The sequence below is a fragment of the Taudactylus pleione genome, unplaced genomic scaffold (genome assembly GCF_031769625.1).
Source record: "Taudactylus pleione unplaced genomic scaffold, aTauple2 ptg000256l, whole genome shotgun sequence".
Classification (NCBI taxonomy): Eukaryota; Metazoa; Chordata; class Amphibia; order Anura; family Myobatrachidae; genus Taudactylus; species Taudactylus pleione.
Genome location: NW_028284658.1, coordinates 710,212 through 734,905, shown reverse-complemented (window position 1 = coordinate 734,905; position 24,694 = coordinate 710,212). Strand labels below are relative to the sequence as shown.

Here is a 24,694-nt window from a genome sequence, read left to right as displayed (position 1 = left end):
CCAACCAGCCAGATTGGACAGATAATTGTATAGTGTATGCCCAGCATTAGTTACTTTCTCTGTCTCCTCTCCCTCATTCCTACAGCATGTACACCTGTAACACTATTTCACACTGTTCCATTTCACTGAGCAATTTTTTTTATTTTCTAATTCTTCTCTCTTTATTGTGTTTAATTTTTGCTGTCTTGTTACCACCATTAAGTCTCTCATCTCCCCCTCCTTTCACTAAAACCAGTGTGACCTGCTTTCCCTATCCGTGACCCTGCTACACAGACACACACGTCCTGTCTTTCTCAGCATATCTGCCTTTCACTAGTGTATTTTTGTAGTAGACGTGCACAGCCAGTAGTCGCTGTCACTTAATCATCTTCTCTCTCAGTATTTCCAATATGACCTGCCTCTCCTCCCTTTCTAGTTCAAACCTTCTCTCCCTCTCTCTGCGCTCAGCCTCCTGCCTCTCTCTCTCCAGCGCCGCTCTCTCTCTCTGTAGCTGCAGTTCTTCTCGACGCAGCGCTAGCTCCTCTTCCCGCAGACGCTGCTCGGCTTCAGCTCTCCGCTCCAGGTGTTGCAAAATCCGAGCGTATGCACTGCAGCATCCTTCACACTCCTGCTTTCTGGCCGCTCTCTCCCCCATATTGTTTTCTTCTTGTTTGGACTCCATAACTGAAAGGGAATTTGGTGTAGGGGTAAATACGATTATTTATATACTGACAGTAAACAATACATTTCATTTAAAAGTTTTAACGTCACAGCATAAAAAACGCAGGTGGTCAGATTGTGGTCATCACTGGACAGTACTTTCACTAATCCTGCTCATCTAACAGCACCTAATCCAATGTTGTTTGGAGACATTTGTCATTCAAAATGTAATGCTTTTTTTTACAGATACAGTGATGTTTATAAATGTTTAATTAATGCAAATCAGCACTGTACGATCCTGGCAGGGGGTGCTTGTGAAGTTAGAGGGGGGCAATTCAATTGTTTTATCATACCAAATCTCCCATCTAAAGTGAAGGGATATCGAGTGGCGATATTCAATTGCTTTTGGTGCCCATGCCTTTTCACACGTTTTGTCAAGAATGAGTGTCAACTAGCAGTGCTGAAAACGTTGTTAGTTGACGGTAAATGACATTGTATACAATCATTGGCTGACCACTAATTAGGCCACAAAGAATCCAGCTGCACACATACATGCCCAATTGGACATGCATCTGGTTGCTTTTGCTAAGCAGCATCATCTGCATGTAAATGGTTATCTTTATTCTACAAACTGAAATTGTAGACATCGCAAATAAAACAAGTAACGTACATCCAAATAGTCATTATTTTTGCAACACAGACATGATTTTGGTGTGGTGTGGTCTCACTGGAAAAGGGCATGATATTCGTGGATCAGGGCGTGTTTTAGGTGAATTAGGGTTGTTGCCCAATTTTGTTACCATTTTCTGAAAAGGCATACATAACGGTGCCAAGTAATGTGTTTGCTTATAAATATATATATATATATATATATATATAATGGATGACCATTGTGACAGTCGGTAGAGACAACTCTGAGAACATGCATGCATTTGCATACATTCATGCACAGGTTTTTATAAATGCCGTTCTTTGTAACATACAGGTATACAGTATGTAGGGGCCTCTCGCATCCTGCTTTTCCTAGGGCAGGACAAAAATCCTGGATCACAATTAGTGTAATTTTAACCCTTGGTGCTCAGAGAATGACATCATTAGTTTGTATTTCTACAGTTAATTTGCAAGATCTGGCATCCAAAAGGAAGCAAGACTTTGGGTTGTAGCTAAAGGCGCACATCCACTAGCAGCTATATATGAGAGATTGAACGATTACGACATCGTATTCATTCAATCGCTCATTAATCGTGCACTATGTCGGAAACGACCAGTGATGCACGCTCCCGCTGGTCGTTTCCGACATCAATCATCGGCTGAACATGACGGTCAATCTGCTGATAACGACAGATTGGCCATGTTCAGGGATGAGGGAGGGTGCCTAACTGAACGATCACATCGTTCAGTGTAGGCACACAGTGGATGAGGAACGACTGTACGATTACGATGTCGTAATCGTACTGTCGTTACCTCATCTGCTAGTGGATATGTACCTTTATACTTATGTCAGAAGGGCTTCCTGGTTTGGTGGTTTAAAAAGATAAGAAACTTATTTGACTTCTGTCTCACATTCGTGAATGCATAACATCTATGTCTTCATTCACAGAGTTCATATGATCGAAGTATCAACTAACTGTTAATGATGTACTTATTCCTGCAATGGATGGAATAAATGCTTGGGTCTAGTTTAGCTATAGAACCATCCTCTGATTGTATTGGGGAAAAAATATGCTGCTGCTGGGACTTGGGAGTATTCAAAAAGAGTTTTGATTAGCATCAGACATTATTATGGAATAATGTTTTATTTAAATGCTCATTTTTAAAATGTTAGTATCTGAACTTCTCAAGACTACACATTACTATTATTAATTATTGAACTTAGACCTGATAATTATATGTTTTTTTATTGCCACATATCACAGCTATAAGAAATTATATACTGTATCGGGCCAATTTATCAATATTTTTTTGCAGGGAGGTCGAAAAAGTTTATTAAATGCTTACACACTCACTTTGCTCCAGGGTTCATACCAGAATTACCAGAGAGAGATCTAAAGGATTTATTTGGGCTTGATAAATAGGCCACATTGAGTTTTGTTTTATTATAGATATATACAGATCCGTTCAGCCAGGGCCGGCTCCAGGGGTGTTCGACCTGTGACGGCGCACCCCTCCCCAACATCCCGATTTCAGCGGGACAGCGCGCGACATACATTCAGTGACGGGAGAGGGGCTGGGGGAAGCCCAGCTAGTGAGGCTCCCCCCAGCCTGACGTTATTTGGAGGCGGGCACGCCTAATAATAACGTCACGTATGGGGCATGGCCTATGGTAATTAGGCCACACACCCATTTTCGGTATAGGAAAATATAGGGCGCAGTGAAGAGGGCCGGCACAGGGTGCTCTGACCCCTGGAGCCGGACCTGCGTTCAGCCAGCACTCTCCTAAAGGATATGTAGGCTGTAGTGCACGCTGATACATATCGAGACAACCCCAATAGCGGTACTCGTTGGACTAGGCAGCAAAATATGACACAGCAATCCCATGTAATATTTTGTTGCCTAGTATGACAAGTGCTACCATCGGGGAAGTTTTTATATATATATACACACACATACACTGTATGTATATATATATATATGTATATATATATATATATATATATATATATATATATGTATATATATATATACACATTTATATTTTTTTTTAGTGATGAGCAGATTTTACTTGGTTTGTTCAGATCTGAAAATGAGGCAAGACGTCCATTATAGATTACAATTTGCCTTGGTTTCAGAACTGAAGTTACGATAAGTTGGTGTAAAGAACCAAATGAAATCTAAACCACTTATCTCATATATATATATATATATATATATATATAAAAACATACATATACACACACACAGATCAGCCTTAACATTAATCCCACCCGCCTAATATTGTGTAGGTCCCCCTCATGCTGCCAAAACAGCGCTGACCCATCAAGGCCTGGATTCCACAAGACCTCTGAAGGTGTCCTGTGGTATCTGGCACCAAAGCGTTAGCAACAGATCCTTTAAGTCCTGTAATTTACTGCGTGGAGCCTCCATCGCTTGGACTTGTCTTTCTAGCACAACCCACAGATGCTCGATCGGATTGAGATCTGGGGAATTTGGAGGCCAAGTAACACGTTGAACTCTTTGTCATGTTCCACAAACCATTCCATGAACAATTTTTGCAGTGTGACAGGATGCATTATACTACATATAGAGTCTGCTGCCATCAAGGAATCCAGTTGCCATTAATGGGTGTACTTGGACTGACTGCACCAATGTTTAGGTAGGTTGTATTTGTCCAAGTAACATTAACATGAATGTCAGGACCAAGGATTCCCAACAGGACATTTCCCAGAGCATCACACTGCCTCCACCAGCTTGCCTTCTTCCCATAATGCATCCTGATACCATCTCTTTCCCAGGTAAATTACGCAAATGCATCCTGTTGTGCAGATGATGTAAAAAATAAACGCGGCTACCACATGGTCCAGTTCTGACGCTCATGTGCCTATTCTGGGCGCTTTTGGCAGTGGACACGGGTCAGCATGGGCACTCTGACCAGTCTGCAACTACGCAGCAAGCTGCAATAAACTGTGTGTTCCTACACCTTTCTATCATAGCCAGCATTAACTTTTTCAGCAATTTGTGGGATAGGACCAGACAGGCTAGCCTTCACTCCCCAGGTGCATCAATGAGCCTTGGGTGCCCATGACCCTATCGCCCGGTTCACCAGTTGTCCTTCCTTAGACCACTTTTGGTAGGTACTAACCACTGTATACCGGGAACACCCCACAAGACCTGCCATTTTGGAGATGCTCTGACCAGTCGCTGAGCCATCACAATTTGGCCTTTGTCAAACTCCCTGAGATCCTTATGCTTGCTTCCAACACATCAACTTCAGGAATGAGTGTTCATTTGCTGCCAACTATATCCCACCCCTTGAAAGGCGGCAGTGCTATTTACTTTCTCTGTGAGTGGTTTTAATGTTATGGCTGATCAGTGTGTGTGTGTGTGTGTATATATATATATATATATAATATATATCTCACGAAAACACATAGGGTCTGCAAGCTTATCGCGGACCCTGTGTGTTTTCGCATTTTTTGGGGTGAATTAACTGCACTTATAGTGGATTATTTTTTGGGACACATTAGGTCCCGAAAAATATCCACTGTAAGTGTCGGCGTCAGGCAGTACTTCGGGGCTAATAGGATAGCCCCGCCGCAATCAATTAGCAGCGATACTTTAGCGCTGCTAATTGGATAAGCCCCCTAAGTATGATTATTTTCCTCTCTATGGGCGATTCAATTATTTTGGGTGCTGCAATAATTATTGGGCGCCTAATGTAGCAACTGTTTTGGGCGCCCATTAATTATCACGCCAATAAACCAGGTTTAGAAGTGTATAGCAGCTAAACCCGCTTAAAGTCATGGTTAGAGTGCCCAAAGTACCGTTTGGGTGCCCAAACCACTGACTTTTCGCACATTTGTCGAGGGGGCGAGCAGAAATGTCGGTGCCAGTTTTCGCTCAAACAGAGCAACAATTGAATTTCTCCATCACTGACAGTCGCCTGCGCTAACAATTAAATCGCTCCCTATGATGCAGTTTCAGTCGAAGACTTTACACTCAGAGAATTATTCATACAGGTTTGATTTGTTAAATTATAGCAGATTAAATTTGAAGTCAGACATACGAATGAGTTCATAATGATGAATATTTACATGACCAGACTGACATTATTTGGGGGATACTTAAAGGGATTTTGATAAGATGTACAGACCAGGTGGAGCCGACGCTTCCTCCTGTGCCCTGCGTAGTGTCTCCTCCGTGACGGTAATAGACATGGTATCTCTGAGCGGGTCCCTATGCCGTGGATCAGAGCCAACTTCTCTTTTCTCAGACTCCAGTTCCAGAATTTTCTGTAGCAAATCCTCCTTCTCCATATACATAGCCTCTGTGCCACCCCTGTGTAGAGTGCTCCATGTCAGGCAGAGCAGTTTATGATTAGACTAGACAAAGCAATTTACTGTGCAGACCATTTAGGGTTGTGCAGAGCATAGCAGTGCAGAGCCACAAAGTTAAAATAAATATAGGCAGATGTGTGACGTTATGGTGCAAAAAAAATTAGTTGGGTAATGCAGTGTTTCTTAAGGTGGGAGTAGGCCTTGCTTGCAAGCCATAACATGCTTACAGACCTAAGCCAGAGTTCATAGAAAAGCATTGGAGAACTGCATTACTCCAGAAAGCTGAATGAGAAAGCAGCTCTAGTGCAGATGTAGAACACAGAGAAAGATTGTATAGATTCAGGTGTTTTTATGTGGCCCTTAATCTCACAATGGGGTCATACATTACCATTGCAGAGAAAAGTGAAGTGTTCACACAGAGCAGGCTGTATACCAGTGATTCCCGAAATCAGGGCCTAATTCAGGAGTGCACATTAGTGCACTGCTGAACGCAGATTCCCGATGATCGGGAATCTGCGCAGACGCCAGACCTGTTCTGCGCATGTGCAGAACAGGACTGCGAGCCCGCACGTAGATTGGTAGACTGTCAGTGATTGACAGTCTGCTGCCGTTTGGGGGCAAGGAGGGGTTGGCAACAGCCTCCGATACCCGAAACGGAAGAGTGTCGCCACCGTCTGGCGGAGAGGCCAGGATCTCCGTCGGCTGACAGAGATTTCCTGGCCTCTTCCCCGCAACTGCCTGATCCCATGGGTCACCTTAGCCGACCGATGGCCTGCAGAGTATCCGTTGGACAACGCAGCTCGGATACATAATGCAGCAGGTGGCGTGATGCCTCCTGCTGCATTACCATATCAGCACAGATGGAATAGCTAAGCTGCTTTAGAGCAGCTTAGCTATTCCGTCTGAAGCTGAATCAGGGCCTCAGTCCTCAAGGCACCCTAACAATCCAAGTTTTCAGGATATCTATGCTTGAGCACAGATGATTAAGTCAAATTGACTGACACACTAATCAAGACATCTGTACTCAAGCATGGATATCCTGAAAACCTGGATTGTTAGGGTGCCTTGAGGACCAAGTTTGGGAACGACTACAGTATACCATTCTGTGTCTTGTTAGACTAGTATACTGTAAACTACAATGACATCAGAAGCAATGCAAAATAGGACCATATAGAGAGATTACTTTAGCCACAAGCAGCACCATGACGGCCTGCAGCCCGCTTTCATACAGAATTATCAGTAACGCTTGCTGTGACATATTACAATATGCTCCTATGAGTGACTCCACCAATCTGTACAGAGTATTTCAGTTATCTAGATGATTTTAAGATCATCACTCTCAATGTGGTCTCTGCACTGCTTCAGAGAAAAGCAAAATAGAGAAGTGTTACCCTCTTGCATACTGGAAATATTAAGCTGAACATAAGCACAAATCATATTCAGGCAGTTGGCACAGTAATGCCCAGGCTTTATTTCATATTAAATTCTAAACTGGCTTTAGTTATTCTCCAATACAGAGCATGGATATGTATTCCCAATAAATGCTGAAGTGAAGGGGTCAAAAATGTCCAGTGTTAAACGTAACTAATGATAATTTACATTTTTTTTTAGAAAACACCTCAAATAATGGAAACGTGTAGACAGAGAGGATGAAGAAGTTCAAGAATGGATAAAAAAAAAAAAAGATTTGACGTCGTGATGGCATAACCTCATGTACAGTATGTCTATGCTATACATTTCTAGGTCAATACATTCTGAGATAGATATTTATTTATATTAAAATACATACTCTTGCTACCACTATGAATTGGTCACTATCTGATTTTTTTTTTTAACCCATATCATCCATTGCTTCCTGGTATTTTCTGATTAAGTTAGCGGCATCCATATATAAATACATAGGCAGGAGACAGATTATGGAGAATTATAGCAGTATAAAAATAAATATAAGCTCTGTTACTTTGCTTTGGGGAGACGAGAAGAAGTTTGTTTACAATTATTTTCTGTTAGCCAATAGTGTTGTAGAAAAATTGCATTTAATGTTAAACACCAACGTATTTTTGCTGGATTACAGGTAACCGGGATCACCCAAATGTCCCAGGATTATGGTTATTCAAATCTTGTGCACCATGCCTTATTAACTCATTCAGCAAATGTGTAATGTAAGAAATGATCAGCAAGTTATTTTGGTGTGGGTTGGATTACTAGATCAGCCAAGCAAATAATATATCCTATGAATTACATGTATATTGTAATTAATTCACATGCATGCATAGTAAAAATTGCAGTCATGCAGCATGCATGTGAGCGAATTACAATACAGTCATGCAGCATGTATCTTTCACAGGTGTCTGTTTGTACATGGCTGTTAGAAGTTCTGATGGAACATTCACACTAGACATTCCACTAGCATCGCTGGTCGTTTCCGGCATTATAGCGCACGATTAATGAGCAACTGAACGTTAACGATGTCGTTATCATTCAATCGCTCATTTATATCAGCAAGTGGATACATGGCTTTAGGCACAGTGATCAGAATAAAACTAGGGATGTGCAGGCTCGGGTTAGTTCTGATTTTCCCGCCAACTTCTGATTTTCCCTGGCAAAAATCGGGTCTCAGAAAGAGGCAAAACGTCATCTTTCATGGACTTTTGTCATACAAATTTGATCTAATATGGCAGAAAATATTTGAAAGCAGTTTCTTTTAATTACTTTGGGACTGCACTTTGCTGAGGGAAGCCCATGTGTTGTCACAGGATTCATAGTAAACATCAGGACGCAGCGCTTAGTGCTTACTTTGCACTATGTGCTACAAAAGAGATGCTAGGAACTGACCAGTTGGGTTTATGGCACCCTTCCAGGATCAAACAAGCTTTACTGACATTGGCCCTCATTCAGAGCCGTACGCTCTGAGCAGAGCGCACGCTCTGCATGAGGGCCGGGCTCCATTTTCATGGAGCGTCCTCCTGGACGCTCGTATAGCTGTGGGTCACCACCCACAGGCTATACGAGCGTGCATTTTGATGGCCGCGATGGTCGTGACCATCGCGACCATCGAAATTGCGAGCCGGAGCCTGCGGTTGAGGTTTTCAACCGCAAGCTCCGGAGTGATTTTGGCTCTATCAGAGCCAAAATCACTCCCACTGACATCACTAGTGATGTCAGTGGGCCGGCTTCTGACGGGAGGCGTTCCCGTGGGAACGCCCCCGTCAGGGAGGCATGCCCCCGGCACGCCCACCAAAGGGGGCGTGCTGTCAATCAACATTGACAGCACGCCCCCTTTGATCGGACACAACGAGCGAAGGAAAGTCCTTCGCTCGTCGTGTCTGGCGCATGCGCACGACGGAGCTCCCTCCGTCGTGCGCATGCTCAGTGCAGACCATCGACCCACTTGCGAGCGGACAGCCGCTCGCGAGTGGGTCTGAATCAGGCCCATTGTTTGCTAGCGGACAGTTTTAAACAGCAATACAGTTATAAAAGGCTGCACCGCTATCTTTTACTGCAGGGAGTGCTTACCTATCACTGCATCACTTCCTACATAGTCATATGACTGCAGAAGATGAATGTTTAAAAGGTGTGAACTAAGACTAGAAGTGGAGAGGTGGTAGTGGAGAGGTGGTTGAGAAATTAAAGAAAGGGTTATTTACAAACGTGCAAAAATGAAGACTACAAATTTTATTTTAATATACATCAGCATTACATATTTGAGAACGAAGGGTCAACAGACAAAAGGTCAACAATGTATAGGTTGACACTAGATGGTCGAGAGTCAATAGGTTGACAGGTAAATAAGGTCGACAGTCACAACAGGTTGACACAAAAAAAATAAACACTTTTATTTCCACATTTTTAAAGGTTAGGGTTAGGATTAGGTTTAGGCTACGGTTAGGTTTAAGCACTTTAGGGTGGGTTAGGTACCAGGGGGACGGTTAGGTTTAGGTTTAAAATACAAAAACATGTGTGTCAACCATTTGTCCCCGTCGACCTTTTGTCCCTGTGGACATATTGTCCTGCGACCATTTTGTTCCGACCTATACAATGTCGACCTTTTATACCCCACCCTGCAAAATCAGCCTGCACCTAATTCTGTGGAACTGTAGGTTTGGCTGGAAATGAGTGTAAATGCGAAACTACCAACATTTTGTAAGAAATTAGAACAATTATTTTATTATATGAAAATATAACAAACAAAAATACATTTTAAAGCAAGACATTGTGCCTCAAAAAGCAGTAGTTCATATGCCTTTGAGAACATTTGTTTACATATCTAAATACACATATGCCCCGTGCCTCAAACTTTACCCTGGGATAACAATGTTATTAGATCTGAATGTTCTCATATGGTTAATCTAGGATAAAGTCTATGATATAGTGTACAAGCGTGTAATACTGTACATACGTAAACCAATGTTTTCCTAGGCTTATAAAACTGCTGGGCATTGACATTCAGAAAATAAGCCATCTGAAAGACAATGAGGAAGATTCAGTGATTTTATTTATTAACAGTTATAGGGCAAGCATATTCCATTGCGCTTTACAATTAGGAACAAAACAGTAATGAAGCAAGACTAGGTAACGACAGACAGACAGAGTTAAGAGAGGCTTGCTTGCAATCTATAGGGAAATAGGAATTTGATACATGAGGCTAAGTGCTACATATTACAAATGGTCCAGCCAGATTGCAAAAATTCTTGGTGGGCTACATGATCCAGTCAAACAGCAATGCCGGCCTGGGGGCAGTGGGTTGTGTGAGTGTAGAAATAGAACATATGTAAAGTTATGCGTGGACAGTATAAAGGGGAGCTAGTTGGGTAAAATAGTTTACAGAGATTATGTAGGTGGTTCTGGAATTTGATAAGCTTGCCTGAAGAGGTGAATTTTCAGAGAACACTTGAAAGTTTGGGACTAGATGGCAGTCTTGTGCGAGGGAGAGCATTCCAGAGTGGGTGAGGCATGACAGAAGTCCTGTAACAGTGAATGGGAGCAGGTGATGAGGATGGATGAGAGACACAGATCTTGGGCAGAGCGGAAAGTTCAGCTGGGTGCTATTTTGAAGTGAAGCGATGTATGTTGGTGAAGTGTGTGTTAGCAAAAATATTTTAGATTTGATAAGATACAGTCAACCAATGGATTGACAGTGGAACAGCAGAGCGTTTTGCAAAGAAAAGCCATCTAGTTTGTTGGGTTAAAGTCTGGTTATGAGAAGATCAGTAAGGAGGCTATAGCAACAGTCAATGTGGTAGAAAATGATAGAATGAATTAAAGTATTCTGGAAATATTTCCTAGATGTATGTAACAGGATTTGGAAACCAATTTAATGTTGGATATAAAGGACAGTTCCGAGTCAAGGATGACACCTAGGTAGCAGACTTGAGGAGTAGCGTTCATTGCTTTTGTTGACTGGTGGGAATATTAACTACATTTCTGAGAGACTAAGGGGCCTATGTATCAAGCCATTATTTACATAAAATTATGCAGAAACTGCAGTGTCTGCATAATTTTATGTATCGATCATATGTACTAATGGCACATTGCAGGAGATTTCACAGAAATATATAAGTTCTAATTAGCACTTCAGATCGCAGTCCCCATGAAAGACTTCTCTGAAATGCCGGGGATATAACTCATTGGGACAGCGGTTACCGAAACCGCTGTCCCTGCGAGTTCCCGGTAGTACATAATAAAAATGTAAATATTCCTGGCAAGTTGGATCGTTAATCAGTGATCGCGCTGAGCGAAAAAATTTGAGGGTCCCCTCACTTTTAAAATTGGGATCCTATTCAACTTTTTCTGGGTCCCATCACATATTATGGTACAATGCTGGGGTAGGTAGCAGTTGGGGTAGAGGGGGTTAAGGGAAAGCAGTAGTTGGGGTAGAGCTGGAGATTGAGGCAGGGAGAAGTGGGGGGTAAGGGCAGGCAGGAGGTAAGTGCAGACAGCAGTTGGGAAAGTGCTGGGGGGCAAGGATAGAGTTAGGGGCAGATAGGGGTAGTGGGGTAAGGGTAGAAATCACTTGGGGCAGTATTGGAGAGGGGGTTAGGGGCAGGCAGTACTGGGGACAGTACTGTGGGGGTAGGGAGGAGGTAGATAGCAGCTAGGACAGTACTGGGGGAAAGGATAGAGTTAGGGGCAGGCAGTACTGGGGATAGGGTGGGGGCAAGGGTAGATAGCATCTGGGGCAGGACTGGGGGCAAGGATGGGGTTAGGTTAGGGGTAAGGGTAGATAGCAGCTGGGGCAGTACTGGGGGGAGGGGTAAGGATAGATAACAGCTGGGGCAAGCAGGTGCTTAGGGACAGGCAGTACTGGGGGTAGGAAGGAGGTAAGAGTAGATAACAGCTGGGGCAAAAAGGGAGTTAAGCACAGTACTATTGGCAGTACAATAATAATAACTTCTCTAAGGCCTGCAGCACTACACTGCAGGCATAGGGGACACACACTACTGCAGGGGGAGACACACTTCTACACATCCCTACCATACAGTGTCACAGCCATAAGCCTAAATGTCTCTCCGGGCACAGATGCCAGACAGGGGAGTGTAGGCAGGCATGGGGTGTCACGGTGGTTCGCTGCCCATACACAAAGCACACATCATGGGGCAGTAACAGAGAGCAGCGCTTACATTTGTGGAGGAGGAGGGTGGCTGCACTGGGTGTGCTGGTCAATCTCTGCGGTACATGGTGCTGACCTGAGCTGAAGGAAAGAGTCCTCAGCAGATTAAGGCGCTGCACTGGCGGGCTTAGAGAGGGGGAGGAAGACACTGCAGGCTGCAATTGGCTGAAGAGACATATGGTGCATACACACGTAGCGATCAGCCAGCGATACGATATCGCTGGCTGATCATCCTGCAGCCTCCCTGGTCTGCTGGATGATCGATATCGATCATCTAGCACACCACCAACTTACCGACAACTATAGTGACGGGTCCCTATAGTAACCTGCTCGATATCGTGCAAGTTGACCTGCATGCACGGCCAATGGATGATATCGCCATCGTCCATACGTGGCCGCACATCGCTGGTCGATGGCAAGTTGATAGGGACCAAAAAATGATCGATTTGAACGATAACGATATGAACAATAACGTCCAAATCGCTCATTTATATCGCTACGTGTGTACACACCATAAGGCAGTGATTGACTGGGGAAACAGGTAGCGAGGGATTGGCTAGGGTGGAGGTGCTACTTCACTGCTGCACCAGGGGAGTGGGCTGAGCCTGGCAGTCCCGGTGTCTTGCTGGTCGGAGCTGCCTGGAGATTGGATGAGGACCGGAGGGGTGGGGACTAGATGAGGAAACGCCGCCGGCTGGTTGGTTGTGAAGACGCCGCCGGCGACTATTAGCTGCGGTGGCGCTGCACACACCGGGTTCTGCAGGACCCACTTAGTTTTTAAAATTGGGTTCCCAACAGCCTGTAGTGCGTAAAAACGCGCTATACGAGTATTTTACGATCCCTGGTTAATAATCGTGGCAGTACCGCGATTATTAATACATAGGTCCCCAAGATTGAGGTGGCGAGAGAACATCAAAGAAAAAATTACAGAGGCAGTCAGTGACATGAGCCAACACAGTTGGTGAAAGAGCTGGTGAGGATAAGTACATTTGGATATAATCTGCATAGAGATGGTCCTGAAAGCCAAATGAACTTTTATTTCTCCATGAGATGTGGTATAGATAGAGAAGAGCAGAGGACCTAGGACTGAGCCTGGTAGTATTCCAATTTTTAAAGGAATTGGAGAGGAGGTGGAGCCAGAGAAAGGAATACTGAAGGTGCAATTAAATAAGTAGGACACAGTCCTGAAAACCGTGGGGCCTATGTATTCATAATCGCGGTACTACCGTGATTATTAACAATCCATCTCGCCATGAATATTTTCATTTTTAATGAAAATATCCCGGCTATGTACTACCGAGAATTCGCAGGGACAACGGTTGTGGTAACCGCTGTCCATGTGAGATATATTCCCGGCATTTCGTCAAAAAGTCTTTCACTGAAGTGAAAGACTTCTCTGGGGGAAGCCGACACTGCGCATGCGCATAGTGTCAGCTTCCGGGACTGGCCGGGGGCTGCAAGAGGAGAGATCGAAAGATTTCTCTAAAGATCTAAAGATGGTGTAAACTACACCGGTGCTAAACTCCGAATAGCTTATAATGGGGACTGCGATCTGAAGTGCTAATTACCACTTTGCAGGAGACTTCTGTGAAATCTGCAATGTGCCATTAGTACATAGGATCGATACATAAAATTATGCAGAAACTGCAGTTTCTGCATAATTTTATGTAAAAAATGGCTTGATACATAGGCCCCTAGTGCAGTGCTCCTCAACTCCAGTTCTCAAGTACACCCGACAGGTCATGTTTTGTAGATAGATTTCTTTATCTATTTATGCATCAAAGCTGGGAGAGAGATAAAATTGTATGTAAAAAATTAGCAATCAATCAGCTCCTAACTATCATTTTTTAAACACAGCCTGCAAAATGTAAATTGGAAGCTGATTGGATAGTACTTTATCTCTCACAATTTTATCTCTCTCCCAGCATTGATACATAGGCAGGGATTGCAAAATATGCGCTATAGCGCGTTTTTACACGCTACAGGAACTTTGGAACCCGTTTTTTTAAACTGAGCGGGTCCTGTAAGACGCGGTTTGTCCTGTGTAGTGCTGCAGCAACCAATCACCGCCGGCGGCTTCTCAACCAATTGCAGCTGGCACATGCTCTTCACTACAGCTCCCAGAATCCCCGTTGCTTGCGCCTCCCCCTCCGTGTCTGCATTCTGCACGTGCCATGCCACCCGCTCCTCTCAGAGTCTCAGTTAGACAGACTCTTCCTCCTGTGCTCCCGGCTCACTAAGCCACACTCCATCCCTCTCTCACACACTCTGCTGCCGTCGCCACCACAGCAACTCTACTTTCACTGTGCCTCAGTGAGGATCTCGGACCCAAGGAAGGGGGAGGGGTGTCCGTGGGGATGTCGGACCCAGGCGAGGAAATTGTTGGCTGTGGGCGGGAGAGGTATAGGCTGCGGTGCAGAACACTTCAGACTTGTTGGTGCTGCAGAAACAGGTGAACACGGTGCTGGTGGAGAGAAGCAACTTGAAAGGTGAGGACCCCTATCCCTGGTGTCACTTACTCACTGGCCGGCTGTGTGGCCCTTCCACTAGTAATATTACTGGCCAGCTGTGCGCTCCCCCTCCCCCCACCACTAATCCTGACTGTGTAACTGTGCATGCCTTCACTATCCCCAACTGTGTAGCTGTATTTCCCATTTACCCTGACTGCTAACTGTGTGCAGCCCCCACCTTACCCCCAGCATTGCCTGTCCCTAACCTCCTCCTTACCCCCGGCACTGCCTGTCCCCTAACCTCTTCCTTACCCCCAGCACTGCCTGTCCCTAACCTCCTCCTTACCCCCAATAGTGCCCCAGCTATCTACTCTTGTACCCTCCCTACACCCAGCAGTCCCTAACCTCCTCCTTGCCACCAGTCCTGCCCCAGCTATCTACACTTGCCCCCTCCATACACCCAGCACTGCCTGTCCCTAACCACCTCCTTGCCCCAGTAGCTATCTATCCTTACCCCCTCCCTACCCTTAGTACTGTCTGCCCCTATCCTCTTCCTTACCCCAGTACTGCCCTAGCTGCAATCTACCCTTGCCCCCTTACTACCCCCACAACTACCTGCCCCTAGCACTGTCACAACTACGGTCTGCACTTATCCCTCCCTGCCCCCAGCTCTGCCCGCCCTAACTCCCTATCTAGCCCCAGCTCTACCACATCTTCTCCATGCCTTTACCCCCAGCTCTACCCCTACTGCGGATTGCCCTTAACCCCCTCTATCCCAACTGGTAACTGCCCCCAGCTCTGTCCAAACTGCTGCCTGCCCTCACCCCCCCATAATATGTAATGGGACCCAAAAACAGTGAAGTAGGACTGCAATATTTGAAAGTGAGGGATCCCTGGGACCCACAATTGTTTTTTGCTCTCCGCGATCACTGCATAGGCCCCTAAGTGTATTATTCTCAGTTTCTGCTCTCTTTTATGGTGCTACACACCGTATGATTAAAATGCACAATATGAACGATATCAATCATATCGTTAATATAGTGCATTTTTCGGTGCCTCCAACCAACCAACGATCTGCGATGCGCGGGCATGTATGGACGATAAATGTATCAAAGCTGGGAGAGAAATATCACCAATCACCTTCTAACTTACATTTTATAGGCTGTGGGGAATATGTATCAAAGCTGGCAGAGATAAAATTGTAACAAATAAATCGCCAACCAATCAGCTCCTAACTATCATTTTGAAAACACAGCCTGCAAAATGTAAATTGGAAGCTAATTGGTTAGTACTTTATCTCTCACAATTTTATCTCTCTCCCAGCTTTGATACATAAATCAAGACAGTGGATTAGTAGAGGAGACAACCCATTGGGAGAGGCCTAGAGAGGATGTTAAGTAGTTTGGAGGTACAAAGACAATTGAAATCACCAATGACAATAGTGGGAATGTCAGAGGATAAGAAATAAGGTAGCCAGACAGATCATAGCAATACGCAGAGAGAAAAAAAAAAAGTTGAAACTCCTGATTGCATGTACCTCAAAAGTGTGAGTAAAGGTATACAAGGCAGAAATGTGAGTGTGCATGAGGAAAGGGGTAAAGGGAGATCGTGTTTGCTGAAAATTATCTGCAAATCACTGAAAAAGATCTGTAGTGTATGGGCGCAGATTGCTAGAATGGGAAATCCTAATGCAGCGTATCCACTAGGAGATAAAAATGAGCGATTGAGCGATAATGACATCGTTATCGTTCAATCGCCCATTAATCGTTCACAAATCGGGCATAAAAATGTCGAAAACAACCAGCGATGTGTACTTCCGCTGTTAATTTTCGGCATCAATCATCGCCTGAACGTGCTGGTCAATCTGCCGATGACGACGGATTGAGCATGTTCGGGGATGAGGGAGGGAGCCTACACTGAACGACATATCGTTCAGTGTAGGCACTATACAGGATCAGGAACGACTGTACGATTACAATGTTGTAATCGTACTGTCTTTCCTCAATCGCATAGTGGATATGCACCTTCAGATCGGGCAACAAATCTTCAAATTGTTCAATTGTGGTTTTCAGATTGCTGTTGTATGGGGGCCTTAACCCAACCCCTCCTCTTGTCTGCCTCTAGGCCTGGGGGTGTGTATGAAGTAGAGACCACCATGTAAATGAGCTGCAGGCAGTGACTGATTACGTGACCCAAGTTTCTGATATTGTTAGAAGATTGAATTTGTTAGAGATAAGAGGTCATAAATGGAGGTAAAGCTGGGTACACACTAGACAACATTTTAAATTAATTTGCAGACAACGACCAATCATTATGACAAATTATTTTAATCATTCAGTGTGTATGCCCTATATCACTAACGATGCATGTTCCCGCGGCTCGCTAGCGACATCTGTACATGCAACTCAATTTTAAAAATGTCACTAATGACTAGGAGCAAATCTTGCAGTATGTATGCTACGAACAACAAACGATACGTCTTCCTAGCCAGAAATCCAACAATTTGCTAGTGTCGAACGACTCACGTATATCGTTTGTAAAATCTCTCAGTGTGTACGAACAATATCGTTGGTATGGGAGTTCCAGAGAAATCGCAATCGAATCGTTTGCATGCCGTCTAATGTGTACCCGGCTTTAATGTTTCACAATGAACATGCATTCCATAGGGTACAGTTAAAGGATTTTAGAGACTGATATAAGACAGGTGATGTGTCTGAGGTTTGCTGGATTTCTATACGGTCATGAATCAGATGTGTGTCTGTACTGGAGATCTGTGGAAGACCTGGATTTGGCAATATATCACTAGCTATTCATAACTCCCAACATGGCCCAATCCAGGAGGGATGAAATGCTCGGTTCCTGGATTTCCCTCTCAAGTTATGACTGCCATCACCTGTGTTGAAACACCTTTTCCTTTTTTTACCAAGAAGTTCGACACAGGTGACAGCAATCATAAATTAAGAGTGAAGTCCAGGAACAGAGCATTTTGTCCCTACTGGAATTGGGTCATTTTGGGAGGTAGGCGCTAATAGAAGCAGAAGATAGAGAGAGAGATATATATATATTATATATATATATATATATATATATATATAAATAATTTTTATTTTTTTTAAAAAGGAGATCATTGTAGGATGTGTGAGCTTTTACTTTCTGCTGACAGTTCGTAAGTGATGATGAGAGAGGAGTGGATTAGTGATGAGGCAATTTGGACAGATGGGTGTGACACTGGGAAAAGTTGAGGGATTTTAAAGTCTTAAGAGTCCCATACACTTGCACGATCCTGTAATCTGATCGGAAACACCAATCCCCCAGTCAGAAATGCCGACCAGCGACCATCAATGTTCCACAATTCATCGGAGGATTGGTGAAATTATACATGTTAAATTTCACCGATTTGCAAATCAGTGAAATCCAACCCGGCATCTCAGGATAGCGACAGTCCGTCGCTGGTGTATAGGGGCTTTTAGGTACACACTACACAATTATCGAACCAATCAGCCCGATAATTGTACAGTGTGTATGCTTGAGTGTTTGCCCATAAATGGCTTCAAATGTTCCTGCAACGGTCAGATTGAGAAGTCGCATTTTATGAGCTGCTTAAAAATTAAAATACCCGACCTCCTGATACCATAGAAGAGTGTACACATGGAGCTAAAATAGCTCTGTGTACTGGGTTGATACTGATCAAATAATCACTCCAAGGACTGGAGCATTCATCTAATGGGCCCCATACATATGCGACGGATTGCCGCGATCTTGCAATGCTGCAACCCGGATCGCAGAAATCCAACATGTTGGATTTTGTTGATTTGACGATCGTGATCAAAAAATGATCGCGATCGTCAAATCGGGGACATTTAACATGTCAAATGTCAGCGATCCGGCGATGGATCGCTGAACATCGATGGTGGGCTATTGGAAATTTCTGATCGCATCCCTGCATCGCGACGATCCGTCGCAGATGCATGGGCACCTTTAGCTGCAGAGTGATTCGCACAATGTGTACTAGGCTTAATAAGATAAGCCATGTATGGATATTAATAAAAAGCAGTTTTTAAAAAAATATTATCTACTTTAAAATCGATAATTTACCAGGATACTTTGCCCAGGGTAGCGAGAGACGTTGAACAGTTTAAGGGGCATATTCAATTAGGCGCTAGAATAGCAAAAATCCTGCATCTGTGTTTTTCCTGCTATTCAATTAGGTTCTTGATTATTTTGGTTGCTGGGAGGTTTTTCTTTTTTGCGCACCTGCAGAGCACAAATAATTTTTCCTAAAATCCATTATTTAGGAAAAATGGTCGGGTAATGCTCTGGGCCCCGGCACCACCCCTCCTAATGACTAATTAGGCAATTGGAAGTTTCCAATTAGCTTCAATAGTCAGTAAATACTCACCTTTCCGAAGCGGAGCTTTCTTCCTCCAACAGCGGTGTGTGTAAGTATGTTCTGTCAGTGTATGTAAGTATGTGTGAGTGTGTGTAAGTATGTTCTGTCAGTGTATGTAAGTATGTGTGAGTGTGTATGAGAGTGTCTATGTGACCCCCGTATGTGTGAGAGCCCCCCTGGAAACAACTGCAGGGAGTATTACATGTTGCAGCAGCCCCCTCGACTCCCAGCAGGCCCCTCCCCAGTGCAAAGATGGGGAGATGACCGGGAGCCGTGGAGACCACCGGAGACCAACGGACAGGAAAGTACCTTTTTTATTTTTTCCCTCCGACCGCAGGGTTTTCGGTGCTGAAAACCCTGTGTGCATTTTTCTTTTTATTGAATACCGCGGGTACCAGGAGCGTGCATAACCACGGTATTCCACATTTGGGTGCAAGGGCCACGTGATTTTTTTTGTGGAGAAAACCTTGTTCCCAATTGTATATGCTCCTAAGGCTTTAGCAGCCAATGATAGTTTCTGGATGCTTGCAAATATTGTTCAACTGTATTTTTAACTGTGTTATTTCCCTACACTTTGTCAAAAGTCACAAATGCATCTACCAGTAGCAATTGCATTCCCCTAGATCAGCGTTTCCCAACTCCAATCCTCAGGAAACCCTAACAGTGCATGTTTTTCAGGTTTCCTCACAGAATCACAAGTAATTAGTACCACGCCTGCTGAAGCATGGAGAATGGAAACATGCACTGTTAAGGTTCCCTGAGGACTGGAGTTGGGAGACACTGTCCTTGATTATCTCAAACATAGAGTTGGCCTCATGAATAAAAACACACCAACATCTGAAAGTTTATTGGTCAGCTGATCAATGGAATCAATGAAATAGCAGACCGATTCTCCATCTGAGCGGCCAATTTGTAAGCTATACACAATTACCAATCACCCGCTCGATATATCTGGCCTGACATCACAACTGGGCGGATATTTAAATTTGCCCGCCCAGTTGCGAGGTCAGTTTCGGCGGATGGATCCTGCAGCCATTGTGTGGGTCAGCAGTGCTGCAGGGCCGACCTAATATGTCTGTGAACAACGTCGTTCACAGACATATCGGGTATACATGTGCCGATGCACTCAATATAGTGTACCCAGCCTTGGGAGGAAGAGCAAACGAGTGCAAAGTAATAAAAAGTTATACCACGGAGCAGCATTTAACAGGTCAAAATTTGCCAACAAATTACATATACATAGACTGACAAATGTACAGTTTGCAATGAGATGAATATTCGGTATTAGCGCAAGGTCTGGCTGCACTCATTTCTTGTTATTAAAATACAGAACACAAAGCTTAATATATATTAAGCAATGTTTCGCACCAGTAATATCCCACTGGGACCTCACACTTAATTGAATCTTCCTCAATGATATTTGGCTCCAAAATAAATATATTTATTTTGTTATATTTACATATTATTCTTTATAAAATAAAATAAAAATTGTTCTGATGACTTGGTTGTATATTTGTTGAATGCTGTTGGTTTTTGGCGATTCTGGTTGCAGGATTTAAAAGGGCAATAATATTAAATGCATTTAATATTGTTGCCCTTTTAAATCTTGAGGTCAAAACCACCGCTTAGTAAATATAACTTTGTGTCAGAACAACCCGGACTGCAAGAGTGATGGAGAATCTGTACTGCGGAACTGGTCAGACAAATCCAGCGCACATTAGGTAAGAGAGATTTCTGTATGGGTTTTGCATTGGATATTATGCTACATGTCAGATTCCGCTCTGCTCCAGCCATCTGCTTCTGTTTTTCCACTACAAGAAGAGAGTAACAAGGTCTCTTCAAAAGCAATGCTTCTAAGACGTTAGGACCATCAGTGACTTAAAAGCCCCATTTGACACTTCAGCCTCATTTTGCTTCTTAAAGTGTGTTTGTATATATCCATTCCATGGGCATTCCTGCACATATAAATCAGCTTACCTATATCAAATATGCTTGAATAGTACAACAGCTGGGATGTGGTTAAAATCCCGACAGTCGGGATCCCGGTGCTAAAGGTGCCTACACACTAGATGACGCACAAACCATGCAATGTCGTCAACTATTTCCCTTGATCTCCCCGGCACTCCCGGACATACGATATTGTGTTTTTTAACTGAGACATCTGACCAACAACCTTAATCTCGTTAAGGAGATTGCCAGATCCTACTGCATGTAGGTAAGATCTGAGGATACGACAAACGACCCGCGGGACCGTGCATCGGCATAGTTATCGTTGGTGAACACTACACAAATTTGTCGCTGCAATGCATCGGAATCAGTCAAATCGTGCATAAAAATCACATAGTGTGTAGGCACCTTTAGAATGCCAGCGCCGGCATCCCAACACCTATGAGAATCCCGGCGCTGGCATCCTGATACCTATCTGAATCCCGGCGCTGGCAGCCTGACACCTATCTGAATCTTGGCTCCTGCATCCCGACGGTAAGTAGCGAGGTTAGGGGGAGAGTTAGGGCTAGGCACTAGGGTGGAGGTTAGGTTCAGGCACCGGGGAGGGAGGGTTAGGGTAGGGAGAGGAGGAGGGTTAGAATACTGACCGACAAGTGTCGGTATTCTGACAGTGTCGGAAATGCCAGCGTCGGAATTCAGCCCGCCGGCATCCCGTACCTATCCCCAATAAAAGCATATTACAACTCCAGAGTACCGAAGCCTCCAGACTGCCAGTGGAAAAAAAAAAAAGCAGCGGCTCTATGAACAAAAGGAGTAGAAATGCTGACATGCAGATTTAGGGCCATATTCATCATCACTTCATTTCTAAAAAAGTAGGTGAAAGTCAATATTTTCATATACTTTTGTAGAAATTAAATATTGGATCCATTCATTAGGTAACGCAGAAGATATTATATCTCCTGTTTACCTTTCAGCCCCCATACACTAGTATAGGGACCTAAAATCATCAAGCTCCGCAAATACAATATTTTGTTTGCAGGAACATTCATCATCTTCAGATGCTGTTTGCTCCCACACCCCTGCTCCTTCCCAGAGCCTCCGCCACTGACAGACCGGCTCCTTCCAACGGGGACTTTTTGCACCTGCGTGAACCCCAGTTCATGAACTGCCGGTCTCCCATACCCAACCCAAAAGAAACTAGCATAAAGCCTACACTTAAGGGTAAAAGCGCAAATCATATTGTACAGTAGCAGTGGAGAGGTGCACACTGCAGAGGGGTGTACAGTAGCAGTGGAGGAATGCAGAGCAGAGAGGTATGTACAGTAGCAGTGGAGGGATGCAGAGCAGAGAGGGGTGTACAGTAGCAGTGGAGGAATGCAGAGCAGAGAGGGGTGTACAGTAGCAGTGGAGGGATGCAGAGCAATGAGGTATGTACAGTAGCAGTGGAGGGATGCAGAGCAATGAGGTATGTACAGTAGCAGTGGAGGAATGCAGAGCAGAGAGGTGTGTACAGTAGCAGTGGAGGAATGCAGAGCAGAGAGGTGTGTACAGTAGCAGTGGAGGAATGCAGAGGAGAGAGGGGTGTACAGTAGCAGTGGAGGAATGCAGAGCAGAGAGGTGTGTACAGTAGCGTACAGTAGCAGTGGAGGAATGCAGAGCAGAGAGGTATGTACAGTAGCAGTGGAGGGATGCAGAGCAATGAGGTATGTACAGTAGCAGTGGAGGGATGCAGAGCAATGAGGTATGTACAGTAGCAGTGGAGGAATACAGAGCAGAGAGGTATGTACAGTAGCAATGGAAGGTTGCAGGACAGAGAGGTATGTGCAGTGGAAGTGCGCAGAGTAGCAGTGGAGGGGATCAGAGAAGTACACAGTAGCAGTGGAGGCGTGCAGATTAGGATGCACAGTAGCAGTGGAGGCGTGCAGATTAGGATGCACAGTAGCAGTGGAGGCGTGCAGATTAGGATGCACAGTAGCAGTGTAGGCGTGCAGATTAGGATGCACAGTAGCAGAGAAGGCGTGCAGATTAGGATGCACAGCAGCAGTGGAGGCGTGCAGATTAGGATGCACACTAGCAGAGAAGGCGTGCAGATTAGGATGCACAGTAGCAGTGGAGGCGTGCAGATTAGGATACACAGTAGCAGTGGAGGCGTGCAGATTAGGATGCACAGTAGCAGTGGAGGCGTGCAGATTAGGATGCACAGTAGCAGTGGAGGCGTGCAGATTAGGATGCACAGTAGCAGAGAAGGCGTGCAGATTAGGATACACAGTAGCAGTGGAGGCGTGCAGATTAGGATGCACAGTAGCAGTGGAGGCGTGCAGATTAGGATGCACAGTAGCAGAGAAGGCGTGCAGATTAGGATGCACAGTAGCAGAGAAGGCGTGCAGATTAGGATGCACAGTAGCAGTGGAGGCGTGCAGATTAGGATGCACAGTAACAGTGGAGGCGTGCAGATTAGGATGCACAGTAGCAGTGGAGGCGTGCAGATTAGGATGCACAGTAACAGCGGAGGCGTGCAGATTAGGATGCACAGTAGCAATAGAGGGGTGCAGATTAGGATGCACAGTAGCAGTGGAGGCGTGCAGATTAGGATGCACAGTAGCAGTGGAGGCGTGCAGATTAGGATGCACAGTAGCAGTGGAGGCGTGCAGATTAGGATACACAGTAGCAGTGGAGGCGTGCAGATTAGGATGCACAGTAGCAGTGGAGGCGTGCAGATTAGGATGCACAGTAGCAGAGAAGGCGTGCAGATTAGGATGCACAGTAGCAGAGAAGGCGTGCAGATTAGGATGCACAGTAGCAGTGGAGGCGTGCAGATTAGGATGCACAGTAGCAGTAGAGGGGTGCAGAGCAGAGAAGGTCCCACCTGCGCAGCATAGCGAAGTTCTGCCTCTTATAATAGTCCAGAAGTAGAGCCGTCCTCTCTCTGCATCTCCTCCCGTCCACCTCAAATCCCTCTCCATGCAGGGCGCTGCTCATTCTCTCTGCCACCGCCGCCCACACCTGGCCGAACTCTCGCACCCAGAACGGGTTGTGGTGGATGACCTCACGCAGCAGGATGATGTCATGATGCGCTGCAAAACGGATGTGACGCTTCCGAGTGGACCCAGGGGGAGAATAAGCCCCAAAATCTGCCCGCACTGAGGGGAGAGAGTTATCGGTTCATTGGAAATAGAAATGAAAATGTAAAGCATGGAAGTGCTATGTTACATATATGATAACGAGTCAGATGAAGAGAGGGAATGGGTAATATGGTGGTTTGCAGATACAACACCCGTCCTTACACCCGGGCATTCCATCTCCATCCCTATGCAGATGAGACACAGACACATGGTGCCACTTGCTGTGTTTGCACAGCTCTCTCACCCGCACTGCTCTGTACTTGTCCCTGGGACTCCATCCGTCTGACCCTGCGTCTGTGGGAGCGGGCTCCCCCTGTGTGCCCGGCACAGGAAGCAAATCCGCCTCAGTAACTGCAGCTCCCACTGCGAGTCGCTAGGGGCAGCAGAGAGCTCAGGCAGCAGTCACCAGCCAGAGATGCCTGTACCAGAGAATACACTCTGGCGCCCCTTATCTAATAATTAATTATGTGTATTTCATTGGCAGGCCCCCCCATTTATCAAAAAAATATTTGCGGCTTATTCTCTGAAAACGGGGTAACCGC

At 44.9% G+C, this 24,694-nt stretch overlaps 1 protein-coding gene across 1 annotated transcript; it reads right to left on the bottom strand.

Annotated features, from left to right (window-relative positions):
• Positions 1-6: 6 nt before the first annotated feature.
• Positions 7-24,539, bottom strand: LOC148514857 (uncharacterized). The gene is made up of 4 exons (XM_088480773.1): positions 24,397-24,539; positions 23,897-24,170; positions 5,450-5,634; positions 7-663 (listed from the first exon to the last, which is right to left on the bottom strand). Exons 1-4 carry the CDS (start codon positions 24,428-24,430, stop codon positions 356-358), a joined length of 801 nt encoding a protein of 266 aa, XP_088336899.1. The 5' UTR covers positions 24,431-24,539; the 3' UTR covers positions 7-355.
• Positions 24,540-24,694: the final 155 nt, after the last annotated feature.